Below are 18,597 nucleotides of genomic sequence, written 5' to 3'. Positions count from 1 at the left end.
CGCAAATGCCATAACAAAATGTTGAGTAGTCACAGCCCCCAATTACTTTTATTAATTTATTTTCAAATAATTTGCCTTGATGTGTTGCCCAGCTCTCTCACTATAACTTTATTGACAACCAGTTTAAATTAATAAGCTAGGGTAATGTACTACAGTAATAACATAATGAGGTAATATAATTATATATTATTATTATTATTGTTCAATAAGGTTTATCGCAAATAGCGTGCGAGACGCATGATGGGAAGGGTTTGGGAGCAAACGTCACAACGCGTACGTACGTGATTTATTTTTTGTACGTACGCGTTGTGACGTTTGCTCCCAAACCCTTCCCATCATGAATTGTAAAATGACATTCCTTGCGATTTCAAGCTATTTGCGATAAACTTTATTGATTAAATATTAAAGTGTATGTTCCAATCATCCAGAGGTGTCCTATCGCCGTGCACTGGTGTCCTTTGTTGTCTATAAATTATTTTCCTCTTTCCATGCAACAGTGTCGTTTTCTCACTACAATAGTGTTGTTTTCTCACTGCAATAGTGTCGTTTTGTCCAATGTATAATGTTTTCCCATTCATCAGTGTCGTTTTCTCACTGCAATAGTGTCATTTTGTCCAATGTATAATGTTTTCCCATTCATCAGTGTCGTTTTCTCACTGCAATAGTGTCGTTTTTTCCAATGTATAATGTTTTCCCATTCATCAGTGTCGTTTTCTCACTGCAATAGTGTCATTTTGTCCAATGTATAATGTTTTCCCATTCATCAGTGTTGTTTTCTCACTGCAATAGTGTCTGTTTGTCCAGTGTATATAATTTTTTCCCATGCAATAGTGTGGTTTTTACACTATAATAGTGTCTTTTTATCCAATTTATAATGTTTTTCCATGCAATAGTGTCGAGGTGAACCTTTCATTGGATGCGTTAATTCTCGGATTCTACGCGTGTTCTTTTTTAAGCACAAAGTAATACACATACACAGGTAGAGAGAGACTGCATACGTTCAGCAATACGAGCAATAAATCAATCTAAACAAGAAATATTTTAATTAATATCAACGTTAAGTTTGTTTACGGTACTGAATGTGTGTAGTTGTTAAAGAAGATTTTATATTTAAAAATTATAGAAACAAGCATGTGTAGAATTAATGCATTAAACTACTTACATATAAAAAGTTGTCAGCAAATACGTTTTGAACCATTTGTAATAGTGGGTATTGCAAAAGACTAATGCACGCAGCAACAATGCGGCAGATACCGTAAACCGAACCAAAAAGTATTTAGCTGGAAATCTACAAGTACAGGAAAAAACTACGATTTGAAAAAGAAACATTCTGGCAAAAGAGCTGTAGGAAGCATGTAACATTAATTTTCCAGATAAGACAGTAAATTAAGTGTTTACTTATTTTAACCTGTTGGTGAAATGATGAATGAATACACTGTTGAGAATGGCTGTTCCTGTTTACTAGGTCTAAAATAAAATTTTCAGTGAAGTTGAATACGAAACGCAGAATTTCCAATAACAGTTGTTTAACTTACGCTAATGCAAGAAAAGCTGCTATAATGACATAGAGAAATGTCCTTCCCATTACTTGCAAAATAAATGTTAGTATTTGAAGTTTTAGAATTGGTATCATCGAACAGACATTGAAAAACGCCGTCGCTAGATTGGTTATAATAAGTGCCGGAATAAAATCTTGAAGATCATTAAAATGAGAACGTATTCTGTGGCCTGTTAACCAAAAAAAGAATATCTATAATAGCTTTTATTTTCATCATTGTGCGGACCTCCAGTCGACAGTTTTGGTGGATATAGGTCGTCGGAAAGCTCATAATGTTCTTCAAATTGTTCAAAATTATAAAGAAGAAATGTTAGTGTCGTTATGATTGTCCTGTAGCGTAGTCAAATTACAACATTTCTCAAATCAATTCTGATTCAGAAATACTTTAAAAAGACAAGAAGGAAAAAGACTTAAAACAAAACCCCAAAACATGCATAACATACTTTGGTTGTTAGAATCGTTATTTCTAACTTTAGATACTTTGTTCTTATTTCTGTCAACAACTGCTCCACATAACCACGCAAATACAATGATAGTAGAATATAAAACTGTGTAAATGCTACTGTATGTTGAAACTAGAAAAAGAAAAGATTTGTAAGTTATAGCAGCAATTTACAAAGAGCAGGAACGAGTAAGAAAAATGTTTTTAGAGCTAGACTCACTTTACATCAGCAAGTACAATGTTATCTTTTAAATCTACCAATGTAAAAATTGCATCAGCCATACTACTTTCTATGCAAAACATCTTCGTAGTTTTTCGTATCATGACTGTCTAATTGCTGTCACTGTTTAGGACAAAACATACTTACTTGCTTCAGTAGAGTTGCCTGTAAGTTGCTGTAATCTTGGATTTACAGTTCCCAAATAAAACAGATGTATAAGTTGAATAATTGAGAACCACATCAAAAATAACAAAAACATCGGAGAAGAAAGACAACTCAAACGTGTCTTGTATTCAACATCCACCCATAATGTGTCGTTGTTAGAAGTAGTGGCTGGATCACTTCCCGACGCTAACAAGAAAACAAATGGATTGTGTTTAGTATAGAAAGACCAATTTAGTCTTGTTTATATTAATGTTTTAAACTGCTTACCATTAAACTGATTTGCATTAGTACCACCATACATTGTAGCCACTTGCATCCTATTTTCCAAATCAGTTGGTACAGGCCAAGGAAACTTGTATTTCGGCAATAATACTGTGTTAATGGTAAAGAAGACAGTTAACCCAGCTAAAAAGGAGAAACTTGCCATCATTGATATCCCTGCATTGTAAGCAATCTAAAAAAAGAAACAAAAATGTTGATATTATTAAAATGGAACTTAAACAGTAGAGTTAGATGATACTTAAACCATACAGAGTTAGTAGGCTACGAACTTAACCGTACATACTTAATTAACCGTACATACTTAATTAACCGTACATACTTAATTAACCGTACATACTTAATTAACCGTACATACTTAATTAACCGTACATACTTAATTAACCGTACATACTTAATTAACCGTACATACTTAATTAACCGTATGTAATGTACACAATTGCTTTGTCTAGTAAAGTATGACCACAAACCTGTATAAAAACCATTATGACGGCAGACGATCCACACGCGCCAGAAATAAGCCCAATAACAGTTGAACGACGGTTACCGAAGATATTTCCAACCTTTAGAAAAAATGAAGTAATTGTCAAGAAAACATTTGGAACATTTCATACATTTGCTTTCTTCCTTTACATTTTGATCTATATACAATTATATAGTTATTGGCTGAATATAGTTTGTTTTATTTTTAAAAAAAGTAGGTTCATTTACATAGTTTTTTATTCAGGAAAAAATACCTTATCACAAAGAATATTATGTTTTACTAAATTACCTGTGTATTTGTTACAATGAGATTGGAACTTCCAGTTGCCAAAAGATGTAATGCAATAAAAGTGAGATTGGATGTTGATGGTCCGCTAAATGCAAATAGCAGACATGCTAACAGAATGAGTATACTACACAAAAAAAGAAATAATAATATAGTTTCTTATTTAAAAAAATGAATTTATACTTAATTATTATTCAAAAGCATTGTGACAAAAACAATTTTGTTGTAGAAACATTGATATTTTCTTGATATTTTAACGGTTTCATTGCCTTTGCTCAAAGCATCGAACTAGATATTAAACTCGACATTGGTGACGAGTTTAAAGTTTTATTATTAAAACGAAATTAGGTCGTTTATGGTTGTTGTAGTTATAATAGACAGTTTTTATACAAACCTGCTGATTATTCTTGCTATTCTGTAGCCGAATTTATCGTAAATAAAACCAAATATCAGTGCACCGGAGTTGTGCCCAAATATTCCGATGATAAATACAAGCTGAAGGCGTGCGTCCTGTTCTGTGCATGTCGGATAACCAGAATCAATATTCTGATCAGATGAACTGTTGTTACCAATATATGTGACCTGTTCACTGTTCACACATAAATCGCTGAAGTAGCCCCTGTCCCGGAGGACAAAGACAAGAGATGGCCATCCATACGCCGGTCCTCCTAATATAAAACTTTCAACAAGGGTGCTTATCAAGATTATTTTCTTCTTGATGTGTACACTTACCTCCATACTAGAGATTGTAAAGAAACAAAAATATCAAACGGAATGAAATCAACGGACTTAAATCGGATAAAATAATAAGTTTTGTTATATAGGCCTATTTTATTTTTGGTGACAATTTACCAAATTTGACAGATAAGTTTTGGTTTACTTGTTTAAAGTTGATTTGACTTTTTTACATCTAATGTAAGATTGTCACCACATTATTAATAAATATCTTACCTTAAAATAAGAAGCACACTTAAATAAAGAAACTACAAGAAATACACGTTTTCCACACTATACATCCAGTTCACAAACCATACGAAATGACAATCTGCGCACGCGCTCCCAGAAAGGAACAACGCGCTGTATATGAATACCACATTCCTCTTCTCAATTAACTCCAAACAGACAGTAATTTGTTTCTATCAGAACAGTCCTAATTTAATATTTTGCCAAAGGATTAAATTAATATACTTTTACGAGCATAGATGTGAGTAAGCACGACATATGGCCGTACTTGACCAATAAATATTAATAATAAAACAAACCACGTTCACTGAGAGTGCCAACGTGCTGACAAGTGAGATCGCTTTAGAATAAAATGTCTTTAATAATACAAACATAACATGTTTTTAAAGTGAAATGTAAAGTCGGTGATACAAGAAGATACAATTATTTTATTAAGACAGCAATACCACCAAGATAATGTTAATGTCTTCTTATAAAGTAAAGAGTTCACCGGGACAATGGATTCTGGATTCTAATTAAACATGGGGCCTGCTATACACAAGGTTAAGCTGTATCTTCATTGGAGTTGTCGGTTTCTTACTGAAGTAGTGTCGTTTTCCATTCAATAGTGTTGTTGTTCCATTCAATAGTGTTGTTGTTCCATCAATAGTGTTGTTCCATGCAATAGTGTTTGATGCGTTAATTCTAAAATTCTACTTTTGGTCTTTTCTTCTTAAGCACAAAGTAATGAACATACACAGGTAGAGAGAGACTGCATACGTTCAGCAATATGAGCAATAAATCAATCTAAAAAGTAATTTTCAACACATTATATTATTATTAACATAAAAACAACATAAAAAGATATGACGTCAAATTTTATATTCAATTTAAACAAGAAAGTGTAGGATTTATACATTAAACCACTTACATATAAAAAGTTGTCATCAAATACATTTTGAACCATTTTTAATAGTGGATACTGCAAAAGACTAATCCATGCTGAAACGAAGCTACAAATGCCAAAAACCGAACCACAATATTTAGCAGGAAATCTAAAAGTATAGGAAACAAAATTTGAAAACGATTTGAAAAAAAAATTCTTGCAAAGTAGCTGAAGGAAGTATGTCACCTGATAATAATTTTCCAGAAAAGACAGTAAATTACGCAATATGCATGTTGGTGAAATGATGTGGAATGTCTGTTTCTGTTCACTATTAGGTCTATGGTATAACCACTTCACCACCCCGCCCCCCCTCCTCCCCACCCCTAAGATAAAAAAAATGTAACTGAAGTTGAATTGGAAACGCAGACATAACCGATTGTTAACTTACGCTAATGCAAGAAAAGCTGCTATAATGACATAGAGAAATGTCCTTCCCATTACTTGCAGGATAAATGTTAATATTTGAAGTTTTAGAATTGGTATCATCGAACAGACATTGAAAAACGCCGTCACTAGATTGGTTATAATAAGTGCCGGAATAAAATCTTGAAGATCATCAAAATGAGAACGTATTCTGTGGACTGTTGAAAAAAGGAATATATATAATAGCTTTTATTTTCGTAATGATCATTGTGCGCATGTGTAGACATTAGGCCTAGGAGGGTGTGCTTCCTCGATGTCGACAGTTTTGGGTCTTCGGAAATACGAAACTCATAATGTTCTTTAAATTGTTCCACAATATAAAGAAGAAATGTGAGTGGCAGTAGTAGTAGTTATAATAGTTCTGTATATAGCGCACATTGTTCAGATCAAATCTGAAATACACTTACACCTAAAAAAACACACAAAACTCAAAACATACTTTGGTTGTTAGAATCGTTATTTCTAACTTTAGATACTTTGATCTTATTTCTGTCAACAACTGCTCCACATAACCACGCAAATGCAATGATAGTAGAATATAAAACTGTGTAAATGCTACTGTATGTTGAAACTAGAAAAAGAAAAGATTTAAATTAATTTTAGCAACAATATACAAAGAGCTAGACTCACTTTTATCTACCTCAGCAAACTTAGAACGAAGTTTTATTCTTAAATCTAACAATGTAAAAATTGCAACATACTTCTATAAAAAACATCTTCGTACTGGTACTGGTACTGGTTCAAATAACCGTCTCACAGAGACATCTGGTAGCCATTGACTTGAAGTTGGCATTTGGATGTGTTACTTTTAAATGTAGGCCTACAGTAGTATGAGAGTGACTACTACCAAATTACACAGTCACAAAACAACTTATAAAACAGTTCATATATACAGTTAAAACATTGCTGGGAATTATAAATTTCTGTTGAAGCAGGCTCTAATGAAGTTGCATCTAGTAAGTTGACTTTGTTGTACAACTCTATCAAGTACTGATGGTATCTTCCGACCTCTTCGTTTACTTTGTGTTGTGTGAAAAGTAAGAATTTTTGTAGGATCTTCATTTTCTTTTCTAATTACATGTCCGATCCAGTTGAATTGTTGCTTGTAGACATATTCTTCTAGCGGTTGACAGCCAGTAATTTTGTAGAGATCGTCATTATCAATTACGTAACGCCAGTCTATATAGTTTTCATCTGTTTCAGCATCTGAGGATATGTCTACATGGTTTGGTGGGCAGACTCTTTGAAAGCCATTCACTAGCATTCTTCTTAGGAAGGTTTTGTATGTTGTGCTAAGTTTGGACATTTCACTTCCTGTTGCCCTCCAAGCATGGCAACCATAGGTGAGTCTACTCCTAACTAGACCATTAAGAAACATCATTCTTGTTTGTAGGTGGATCGTTCTGTTGGTAAGCAATGCCCTATTCTCTGCAAATGCTCCTTTGGCTGAATTGATTCTGTATTTTACTTCTTGATCTCCAATATGAACATCATTGTAGGTAGCCCATACACCAAGGTATCTAAAGTGTGTTACGTTGTTAATGTGTACGCCGCCAATTTGTATGATGCATCTTGGGTATTCTTCAACTTCCTCTTTCCAGTTCCATATAATGGTTTCTGTTTTGGGGGCACTAATTCTTAGGCCAAATTCCAGACATACTTTATTCAAGATGTTCACAATGGTTTGCAGTTCTTCTTGTGACCAGGAGCTTACAGCAAAGTCGTCAGCATAGCCACTTTCAAAGTCGTCATAGATGCCCCTTGATGGTGCTTTACATCTTTGAGCACGATTTGTAGCTTCAATAGGAATTAGGTATTGTATCATTAGGCCATCCAAACTAGCATCTTTACAGCGTTGTTTGAACACTCTAATAACGTAATCAAAATATTGGTTAAACATGCTGGTACTCTCAATACCACCCTGTCGCACCCCAGAAGATGTTTCGAACTTATCATCACTCGGATCGTCGTCAGCAAGGTATGCTTTCGTTGAGCTGTACAGTGATTGTATAATGTCAATCATAGTAGTAGACTGGTTTAAGTGAAACCTATTACGAACGCTTAGGAAAAGAAGATTACGATTCACATGGTCGAATGCTGCTGTTAAATCAATGAAGCATGTATAGAGTTTGCGATTTGAGCGATACGCAATTTCCTGGATCTGCTTGATTACATATATAGCATCATTGCACCCTCTGTTGGACCTGAATCCAAACTGTGTGCGTAGAAGTTGACTTTCATAAAAGATGGAAAAACGTGAAAGAATGATAACCATAAGTATCTTTGAAAATGTAGACCCAATTGATATTCCTCTATACATTGATGGATCAAGTGGACTGCCTTTTTTTTTCCAAATGGTTGTTAATTTGGACAGTCCCCAATCACTTGGTACTTCTTTCGTTCTCCAAATTTCCTCAAACAGTCTATGTACATGGTCGACGAATACTGGGTTCTCTGTGGCGACTTGCAACATTTCAGAAGCGACATCTAGGGTAGCTTTGCGACCTTTTAGATGTCCGATTGCATCAATAATTTCTTTCTTGGACGGAGGTTCATTGTCCATCTCAAATTCTGGTTGTCTCAGGTTGATAATATATTCTGGAGGTGTGCTAATTTCATCTGGGATTTTAAGGCTAGATTGGTCTGGATTAAAGTGATCTTTAAAGTGTTCACGTAATCCAGGACATTTTATAGGCTTTGGTGCTTTTCTTATAACATCACCGTGCTCCTTAGCTTTTCTCCATAAATCAAATATTTTTCTATTTTGGTGGGCTTCATTTAACTTGCTTGCTTCTTCATACAAATATTCATTCCGTAGTTCCTTCACCCTTATCTTAATTGCTTTCTGCATAGCCTTGATCTCCTCTTCTTTGTAGGTAACTATGCTTTTGTTAATATTCTTTCTTTCTTTTATAAGCTAGCACAATAATAATAATAGCATGCACACAGCTAGATAGGGCCTAGCTATAGCTATAAAAAAATCTTTTCTAAATCCAGTTTAGCTGATAAAAATAAGAAAAAAGAATATACAATACAATAGTTGTAAGTGCTGATAACAATATTGGTAGTAAAATCACTCTCAAAATGTGTACTTAAAACCCAAAAAGCAAGATTTTAAAAGCAGAATGGGAGTAACACTGTCAAGCGCCTCTGGCAGCCAGTACTTATCAGTACTTAGTTTGTCGTATAATTACTGTATAAATACTGTCACAGTTTAGGACTAAGAAAACATACTTGCTTCAGTAGAGTCGCCTGTAAGTTGCTGTAATCTTGGATTTACAGTTCCCAAATAAAACAGATGTATAAGTTGAATAATTGAGAACCACATCAAAAATAATAAATACATCGGAGAAGAGAGACAACTTAAACGTGTCTTGTAATTAACATCCACCCATAATGTGTCGTTTTTAGAAATAGTGGCTGGATCACTTCCCGAAGCTAACAAGAAAACAAATGGATTGTGTTTAGTATAGAAAGACCCATTTAGTCTTTTTAGTCGCTTCGCGTGGAAGCGACTCTATAGTTCACTATGTCGGTCGGTCGGTCTGTCTGTCGGTCTGTCTGTCTGTCTGTCGGTCCGGTATCACTATGCTTTTTATCGCTTTATGACCTTATCTTGATATCAGTTTAATCTAGCTAAGTCAATTTTTCACAGAATATTCCTTATGGCCAGGAATCGATGTGGTTATGTTTTCACGGTGCGCAATAAAAAATTACGCGGTCTACGCACGATTTAACGAAATCACGTTTGTAATCATATCTTAACAACCATGAATCACAATTAAATAAAATTTGGTACTCATAAATTTCAGGGCATAAATCATCATATGGCAATACAATTACGTGCGTAGCGCATGTAACGCATGCGTACGCGCGCTTAAAATTTTCAAAATTTATTTTCGATGAAATAAGAGTACGTTTCAGGCAATTTTAAGCGTTTACAAAATTGCCATGAGTGCGCAGATTTTTGCGCGCGCACTGCGCGTTAAATGTTATTGCGCACTCTTTTTGCCCGATTTCTGTTTTCTTGACTTACTTTTCAACTCGAAATTACGTTATACGAGCACATCAAAAGTGACAGGCTACGCACGTGTAAATTAAAAAAATATAAATGTTTTTAAACATTTCAACATTTTTAAACATGTTCAGTAATTTCGGTCAGTATAGTTCACTATGTCGGTCGGTCCGTCTGTCTGTCGGTCTGTTTGTCTGTCGGTCCGGTATCACTATGCATTGTAGCACGCGACTTAATGGCTGTTGGCCTTGTTTATATTAATGTTTTAAACTGCTTACCATTAAACTCATTTGCATTAGTACCACCATACATTGTAGCCACTTGCATCCTATTTTCCAAATCAGTTGGTACAGGCCAAGGAAACTTGTATTTCGGCAATAATACTGTGTTAATGGTAAAGAAGACAGTTAACCCAGCTAAAAAGGAGAAACTTGCCATCATTGATATCCCTGCATTATAAGCAATCTAAAAAAGAAACAAATATGTTGATTTATTTTTCAAATGTAACTTAATCCGTAGAGTTAGATCATACTTAAACCGTACGTAGTTAGTAATCTACTTAACCGTACATCGTATCCGCGAAGTATGCGAAGCGCAGACAGAGTCTGTAATCTCTTTGAATTGCGCCCTCTATTGAGCACGTGACTGACATTCAGTTGACATTTAAAATCCGTTACTTCCGTTTCTCTCCCCACGTTGTTTTCGTCACTTGAGGTTGGCATAACAATAAAATAACGAATTTGTTAGGCTTGTCATCAACACTTTAACTTATAAACATTCTAAATAACATTTAAAAAATACTATGAACACATTTTAAAGCAAAAATAATATTGTTTGAATATTGCTGTTTTTTTTGGTACAAAATAACATAATTTTTGTATGTTATTTAATTTTTTATAATACCAATTATTAGAAGTTTTTTGAAAATGGACTATGGTCTTATGGGTAATATGGATAGTTTCACTATGGATTGCACATGGTCATAACCGGGAAATAATTGAATATACGGAATGGGAACCGGGCAAAATGTGAACTTTTACTGATATTTACATGGAATATGAGCATTTACCAATTTGTATAAACATTCATTTTTTCAAGAAGAAACTTGATATTGCTTATATCCGACACAATGAAGATGGCAATTGAGTATTTATAATTATAATTATCGGTTTGTCAAATTAAAACGCCATTTTTTAAAGATTGCGCAATCAACAGAATACTGCCGACCTCATTAAATAGTCGCATGTCTTATCTGTAAATACATACTTATCAGCGAGGAAATTGTTACCACACATTCTAAAAGTATTTTCTGTAATAGAGTGTTTTTTTTATAAACTAAAATATGTTTACGATTGTGTTTGATGCAAGTATATTATATATTTTTAAAAATGCAATTGTACTTACCCCTAATAAAACAAATGGAACGATCCAATTTACACTATGTGATTGGTTGTTGTGGATTATACCATTGTCAAATAGGTAAGTAATTATACAACATTGTTATTGTTAATCAAATATATTGAATGGCATGTAATCCAGTTTTTAAAAATAATTAAACATAATTTATTGATTTATAGACTGTTTTATAAGAATTGTTAACACTATTAAAATATAATATAATATAACAAAATAACAGAGAACAAAATGATTGATATAGGTCATCAAATAAATCAAAGAATTTGATCGATGACATTGACGACATTTATTTCTAATGAGGTATTTGTTATCAGTAACTGATAATCTAAGATTGGAAAAATATTTGAATAGTTAGTTGTACATTCAGCTTTCAACAGAGATAGGAAATCTGTAAACTAATTCACATTACTTTCATATTTGGACAAGAAAGAAAGAATGTTCTTAAAGTTCCTACTTAAATCCAGTAACGTAATACAGTACTTAGTAGTAGATGTATTGTCCTCAAAAAACATGAAAAATAAAGATTAATAATTACTTATAAAATGGCAAAATAAATTGTTAAATTCAACCAAAAACCTATTGGCTGGCAGCCAATTTGACTATTTTTTGCTTTAAATTACAGTTTTTTAGGTAAATACATTTTCTTTCGATCCAATTTTTGGTCAAAGTGGATACTATTAGGTGACATTCAAATGGCATATTCAACAAAAAATGTTTTAATAATTATTTTTTTCAGGAAGACAATACATCTTTAATAATTTGTTGTTGGGCACAAAGATTGCACATGAGATTTTTTGTTTTCTGTATTATTACAAATTTTATACTCTATCCATTAAAAAAACATTATTAAGATCAACTTCAAAACCTGTGAAGATACAACAATCTGTGAAGATACAACAGTGCCAGTACATTATTCCTCAATTTTCCTTTTATTGGCCTTCTTTTCAGGAATCGCCTTTAGAGTTGATGGACTGCACGAAACCCAGTGATTTTTCACCACTGACAGCAAAATGGTTAATCTGTCTGTTGTTCTGCCACGGTAGTCACGTTGGATGCCATTCAATCTTGCGTGCATTGACTCACCACCTTGTTCGCCATGGAATCCTAATCCCACCCCCCATTTCTTGATCCATGGTATGATATGCTCGCACAATATGTGAAATTTTGGAGGCTGCGTTTCATGGAATGTGGCGAAAATCTCTTTATAGATTGATATATTTTGTTCTGTAGGTAACAAAAGCAAAGTTGTCATTTATATTCTGAATGCTTAATATTTATTTAATAATAAATATGCAATTATTTAAAATTTAACAAAGATTTCTGTACTGTACATACGCAACTGATCAATTTCAGCATTCCCGAATTGTTCTGCTGAATTGTATAATCTGTGGCAGGCTCCAAATGCATTAAATAACTTTGTGTAGGCCACAGCTACATCTTCAGCCTCCTTCAAAAGAGTTGGACAAATGGCTTGGACAGTGTGGGTTATTCCATCCATTAAATATTTAATATTTGTTGTCTGAAATGATTTAATTTATTGTTTATTCAAAATGCAATTATTAAAAAAAAACTGAAACAGCCCATGCCACATTTGTAAGTCATCAACGTCAGCTTTATACCTACCATGTACAATTTATGGATATGGTTCCCAACAAAACACTGTCCCCAGTATGCCTGCCTTGTTATGCCCATTTTGATCAAGCGTTTGTCCAACTCCTCACAAATGGGACCCGTTCTCTTCAAAAAAGTTGGAGACGGTGGCGTGGCTTCAATATGTTCATTCTACAAAATAATCATGACATAATTCACATAGTTTTCTCATTCAATTTGCTTTGTTCAATAATAACAATAAAATATTTCTTATACTTACATGAGCATTTAATTTCTCCCTTTTCTGATTAATCTGTGTAATCAGTTCAATTGCACAATCATCATTTCCATGACCAAGTAAATTAAAAGCATTAAAATAATCAGTCATTTGGCCTATCTCCTGTTCCAGATTTTCCTTTTCATTTAAATGGTAACGCAAACATTCATTATGTTCCACTAACTGAAAAATAGGGTTAAAAGGGTCATTGTAAGTAACATGGATGGAATGCTCTGTATACAGGGTACCAACAAATGAAATTATAATGTACCTTAATGTACTCTTTACGAGCAATGCTTGCATTGATGCCGTCAGCTTGTTGGGCCATCTTTTTATCGAGTGTGTGGCATGCATCCTCTAAACTTTGATAATGCTTCAACCCAAGGCCTAAGCTAATATGCAGTCCAGGTGGACAAACCTAATTGTAATGAAACATTCTTTATTTAAAACTGATGATGGTATATTTATTCAAACATTAATCATACAAGGCAGAAATTATATATATAATTTTTCTGATATAAAAAGCATCAACTTATCAACTCTTATCAAACAAACAGTTTGATCAATCTATGAGCTTTACAGTACTTACATGATCAATGTCAATGTCAAGTATTGGTGAACTTATTACGTTGTTGTGAAACTTCGCATTTTTCAACATGCTTCCATTGCTTGCAAAACTTTCCAAATCTTTCTTCATAGATTCTAGAGATCTTTTTGTTAAATCCACTTTACCCTTCGAACTCAGGCAATATAAGCAAAAGTGTCGTCCTATAAAAAATACATTTTTTTAGTATTAAACTATTTATGAGATATTGCCTAATATAATACTAGGTTCCAGTGTATTAGAATTACAGTACTTACCACTTGCTCCGGATAATCCGTAAACACGGCATTCATATTCGTAATCCCCGAAAGCAAACAATTCAATTTCTTTTCCACTGAAATAAAGGAAGAGGTATATATTATGTACAGAATTATGAAACATAAAAAATACATACTTACCACTTTGCTTCAGACAATCCATAAACACGACATTTGTATTTATAGTACTGTAGCTGAATGCAAATAATTCAATTTCTTCTCCACTGAAATAAAATAAAAATAAATCAAAACATATAGTGAAATCATAAATAGTAAATACTTTTATAAATTGTCAGAACTGTTATGATATAAACTACTTACTTCCACACCAATGTCTTGAGGTCTTCAACTTGGTTCCTAATTCTCTCCATTCCTGTTTTTAAATTGTAGGTGCAATCGCCTGCTTCCCATATCAAAATTGTAACTGTATTTTTCAAAGAATTGGGCCGGTCAACATTGCCAATTTGCAGCATAAATTTGTAAGTTCCTCCTCCTTTGTCTCCGCCTAGTTTAATCCATATTTTATTTTCTGGTATCAAACCATTGTGCCAAGTAAGCATATCAAGACTAAAAGCAATAATAAAACAATATTGTGTTCATATTTCAAATGCTTTGAAAAAAAAATCTAATGAAAAAAAGAAAGAACATTTGATAAACGTGTGTATTTATACCTTTGTAGCTCATCTAACAATTGTGTTACTTTCACTCTTAAGTTTTTCACTACAACTAATGGCACATCTGTGAGCAACAACTCATCTGTCTTGGTATCTTTCACTAGCAATGGCACATACTCAGATGTCAGATTGTCGCCTATGATCTCATCAACTTGACAGCCAATACTGGCTTCGCATTCACAAACGACCCGGTACTTTGCTAACCATCTAAAAATAGAAGAAATAATAGTTTGGAACGGATGCTTATTTTAAATGAAGTAGATTGAATAATAGGTTGAAATAATAATTTGGTTTTATTTCAGAATAAATAAATGTCTAAATAATAAAATATACCTTTTTAATAATCTTGTTCTAGAGCCACTTAGTCCAAGGTGAGTTCTCATTGAGAGTATATCTCCTTGGGGCATCCTAATGGGTGTTTGAAGCATAGTCTTTAATTCTTCATTTAATTGGGAAAATTCGTGTCTGTGTTGTTCTAATTCAGCATCTTCTCCACTTATCAGTTTTCTGAATTGTTGAATCTGTGAAAGCAAAGGTATCAGTTGTTGAAATTGACGATTGATTCAGAAGTTCCCTTATAAAACATTAACAATCAACTTTTGTACCTGGTGTGTCCTCCTGTCTTTGGTTTTTTTTGATGCTGTATTTGACGACACTCTAACTGCAGGTATCTTCATATACCTAACCGTCTTCAAAACAAAAAAGAAAATATGAATAAATTTAACAGTATAGTATGTACACGGTCAATTGTAATTATGAGAAAATAAAGAAATGTATTGTACCTGCCCCTTTGATCTGAAGGTAGCTATACCATTTTCTGCTGTTTTGGCAGACAGTAGTTGGTGCCCTAAAACTTCGACATTCGCTTGCACAGGGCTTGTGGAAGGTTGTTTTGCATAAGTGTGTTCTTTTAAGACACACACATGTGTATTACACTGTCGACATTCAAACTGACACTGACATTTCTTACATTTGACAGCAACAGACATATAACATTGAATGAAAAGATCAGGTACAGCAGTGACAGACAAGTAGTGTACATTAGTTAAACAGGTAGGACAAATCATGAACTCGACATCAACAAAACAAGTATTAACACATGCTTTACAAGCAACATGATGACATGGTAACTCGACAGGACATTCACACAATACATTACAGATGCAACACATGAATGGTCTTAGAGAACCGATAATGTTGTAAGAATCGGGAATAGTTGTTAGTGTTGTGTTTATTGGTTCAAAATGCTTGGTAACTGATGAGGTATGAGTCATTTTTCTTTGACACTCTGCATTTCCACATCCCCTCTTCTTTTTCTTTGGCCTTCCACCTATGTGATAACAATTAACAATGGCTTTAAAAGTATTTGCTGTACATTAAAAATATAAACAAAATAAATTTTCTCTACCAGTATTAACTAACCTTTTCGTAGTTTATCTTCACAGATGTTACATCCTATTCGTTTATGTGGCGGCCAGTCCTTGCAGGAAATTTGTTGTTTTTGGACAACACACTTGATGTAGCAGAGATTACAGAATGACGATGGAGTTACGCTACTATCTTCATCTCTGCTAACATTAAGCTGTTCCCAATAGTCTGCCACTTTCTTTGACCGAGAGCCGGCTTTGTTTAATTTAATACCACACACTCTGCAGAGTGTACACAGTATTTGTTTGTGGTTTTCCATCAATCTGCCAAAAAAAAAAAAAATTATGATTACTCTATTCTAATGTACTTATCTGGTATACAGGTACAGGTCTGGTATGTCTATACAAAGCACATAGTAGGCCTACTTATGTTGATTAATACTATGCCTAGGCCTAAAATACTAATTATAGGCTTATTAAATAGCAGTAAAACATTCTAACATAATTATAAAAAAATAATTATTTCCCAAGTCTTACTAGGATATTTTGTCTCTATTTTAATACAAATTTAATTTAAACCATTTCATTTATTACCAAAAACTTCGTGTAAAGAAATATAAGCAGATACTTAAGTACCTAGATTAGTTTTGCGGACTTCGTCATTGACGAAATCTAGGCCTATCACTAAATAAAATGATCAAACTTTTCCAACATTATAAAGTTGAGATAAATTATAAATTTTACACGTATGTGTAAATCTTGTTTAATATATTTTAAAAATATAACTTACGTTGAGTTTGTTGATTTACTTTGTCTTAAAACAGGGAAACAAACAGGGGGTACTATTGATATTTATACGAATCGGCGACGAAATTTCAAAACAAACCAGTGAAGCGTATCGCGATACGCGCTAACTGCCAAACCTGAGGGCGCTGTCGCTGAATGCGTCCGTTAACGCGGATACGTGATATGTACACAAATGCTTTAGTAAAGTATGACCACAAACCTGTATAAAAACCATTATGACGGCAGACGATCCACACGCGCCAGAAATAAGCCCAATAACAGTTGAACGACGGTTACCGAAGATATTTCCAACCTTTAGAAAAAATGAAGTAATTGTCAAGAAAACATTCGGAACATTTCATACATTTGCTTTCCTTCTTTACATTACAATTATTGTTATTGGCTGAATATAGTTTTTTTAATAAAAAAATATAGAAAAGTAGGTACATTTAGGCCTATATTTTTTTTTATTTAAAAAAATCTTATCAAAAAGGATGCTATGTTTTACTAAATTACATTTTACCTGTATGTTTGTTACAATAAGATTGGAACTTCCAGTTGCCAAAAGATGTAATGCAATAAAAGTGAGATTGGATGTTGATGGTCCGCTAAATGCAAATATCAGACATGCTAACAGAATGAGTGTACTACACAGAAAAAGAAATAACATTACAGTTTCTTACATATATTATATTACTTTTTTTTTATTTCTCTTCAAATCTACAGTATAAACATCATTGTCACCAGTGAAATAGTTTTTTACAAAAATTGAATTTCTATTTTTTATTCAAAAGTAAAAACAAAACAATGTAGCTGTAGAAACAGTGATATTTTCTTGATATTTTAACGGTTTCATTGCTCAGAGCATCTAACTAGATATTAAACTCGACATTGGTAACGGGTTTAGCCTATTTAAAGTCTTATTTTCTTAACGAAATGAGGTGGTCAATTTATGACTTCGGTAGTTATAATAAACAGTTTTTATACAAACCTGCTGATTATTCTTGCTATTCTGGTGCCGAATTTATCGTAAATAAAACCAAATATCAGTGCACCGGATTGGTGCCCAAATATTCCGATGATAAATACAAGCTGAAGGCGTGCGTCTTGTTCTGTGCATGTCGGATAACGTGATTCAATATTCTGATCAAATGAACTGTTGTTACCACTATTGGCCTGGTCACTGTTCACACATAAATCGCTGAAGTAGCCCCTGTCCCGAAGAACAAAGACAAGAGATGGCCATCCATACGCCGGTCCTCCTAATATAAAACTATCAACAAGTGTGCTTATCAAGATTATTTTCTTCTTGATGTTTACACTTACCTCCATACTAGAGATTAAAAAGAAACAAAAATATCAAGAGAAACGAATCACATGAGTTTTTGGGTAAACATTTACCAAATTTGTCAGATCAGTTTTTTGTTTACTGGTTTAAAGTTGATAGACTTGTTTACGTCTAATGTTAGATTGTCACCACATTATTAATAAATATCTTACCTTAAAATAAGAAGCACACTTAAATAACGAAACTAGAAGAAATACACGTTTTCCGCACTATACATCCAGTTCACAAACCATACGAAATGACAATCTGCGCACGCGCGCCCAGAAAGGAACAACGCGCTGTATAAGAATACCACCTTCCTCTTCTCAATTAACTCCAAACAGTAATGTTTGTTTATATCATGGAACTAGTTCCATGTTTATATCAAGTTAATATACTTTTACGAGCATAGACGTGAGTAAGCAATTCAAAGTATACCGTTACTGTCTTCTTGTAGTTGTCTTCTTCTGAAGATATATGGCCGTAATTGACGAATACATATTAATAATAATAATAATATAAGTGAGATCGGCGTTAGAC

General features: G+C 33.5%; 2 protein-coding genes across 2 annotated transcripts; both read right to left on the bottom strand.

Annotated features, from left to right (window-relative positions):
- Positions 1 to 42: 42 nt before the first annotated feature.
- On the bottom strand, positions 43 to 18,411 carry LOC140044361 (uncharacterized). The gene is made up of 19 exons (XM_072088839.1): positions 18,231 to 18,411; positions 17,722 to 18,063; positions 17,254 to 17,377; positions 16,951 to 17,043; positions 10,038 to 10,224; positions 8,979 to 9,182; positions 6,184 to 6,315; positions 5,710 to 5,902; positions 5,307 to 5,430; positions 4,696 to 4,752; positions 3,828 to 4,189; positions 3,437 to 3,560; positions 3,135 to 3,227; positions 2,653 to 2,839; positions 2,368 to 2,571; positions 2,002 to 2,133; positions 1,536 to 1,728; positions 1,163 to 1,271; positions 43 to 1,025 (listed from the first exon to the last, which is right to left on the bottom strand). Exons 2-19 carry the CDS (start codon positions 18,060 to 18,062, stop codon positions 936 to 938), a joined length of 2,949 nt encoding a protein of 982 aa, XP_071944940.1. The 5' UTR covers position 18,063; positions 18,231 to 18,411; the 3' UTR covers positions 43 to 935.
- Positions 11,456 to 16,884, bottom strand: LOC140045470 (uncharacterized). Its single transcript, XM_072090385.1, has 14 exons — positions 16,735 to 16,884; positions 16,000 to 16,268; positions 15,360 to 15,907; positions 15,183 to 15,266; positions 14,911 to 15,098; positions 14,575 to 14,784; positions 14,225 to 14,470; positions 13,904 to 14,127; positions 13,632 to 13,810; positions 13,314 to 13,460; positions 13,046 to 13,225; positions 12,799 to 12,957; positions 12,511 to 12,694; positions 11,456 to 12,399 (listed from the first exon to the last, which is right to left on the bottom strand). The coding sequence occupies exons 2-14, from the start codon at positions 16,262 to 16,264 to the stop codon at positions 12,086 to 12,088; spliced, it is 2,928 nt and encodes a 975-aa protein (XP_071946486.1). The 5' UTR covers positions 16,265 to 16,268; positions 16,735 to 16,884; the 3' UTR covers positions 11,456 to 12,085.
- Positions 18,412 to 18,597: the final 186 nt, after the last annotated feature.

The sequence above is a fragment of the Antedon mediterranea genome, chromosome 3 (assembly GCF_964355755.1).
Source record: "Antedon mediterranea chromosome 3, ecAntMedi1.1, whole genome shotgun sequence".
Classification (NCBI taxonomy): Eukaryota; Metazoa; Echinodermata; class Crinoidea; order Comatulida; family Antedonidae; genus Antedon; species Antedon mediterranea.
This window is presented reverse-complemented; position numbering and strand designations above follow the sequence as displayed.

Excerpts from the sequence above, each read along its gene's own strand:
- LOC140045470 (XM_072090385.1), bottom strand. The coding sequence starts at position 16,264 with ATGGAAAACCACAAACAAATACTGTGTACACTCTGCAGAGTGTGTGGT. Across the intron at positions 15,908-15,999 it reads TGAAGATAAACTACGAAAAG|GTGGAAGGCCAAAGAAAAAG; the intron begins GTTAGTTAATAC and ends GTTATCACATAG. Across the intron at positions 15,099-15,182 it reads AAGACAGGAGGACACACCAG|ATTCAACAATTCAGAAAACT; the intron begins GTACAAAAGTTG and ends TTGCTTTCACAG.
- LOC140044361 (XM_072088839.1), bottom strand. The coding sequence starts at position 18,062 with ATGGAGGTAAGTGTAAACATCAAGAAGAAAATAATCTTGATAAGCACA. Across the intron at positions 9,183-10,037 it reads TAATGCAAATGAGTTTAATG|CTTCGGGAAGTGATCCAGCC; the intron begins GTAAGCAGTTTA and ends TTTTCTTGTTAG. Across the intron at positions 2,572-2,652 it reads TAATGCAAATCAGTTTAATG|CGTCGGGAAGTGATCCAGCC; the intron begins GTAAGCAGTTTA and ends TTTTCTTGTTAG.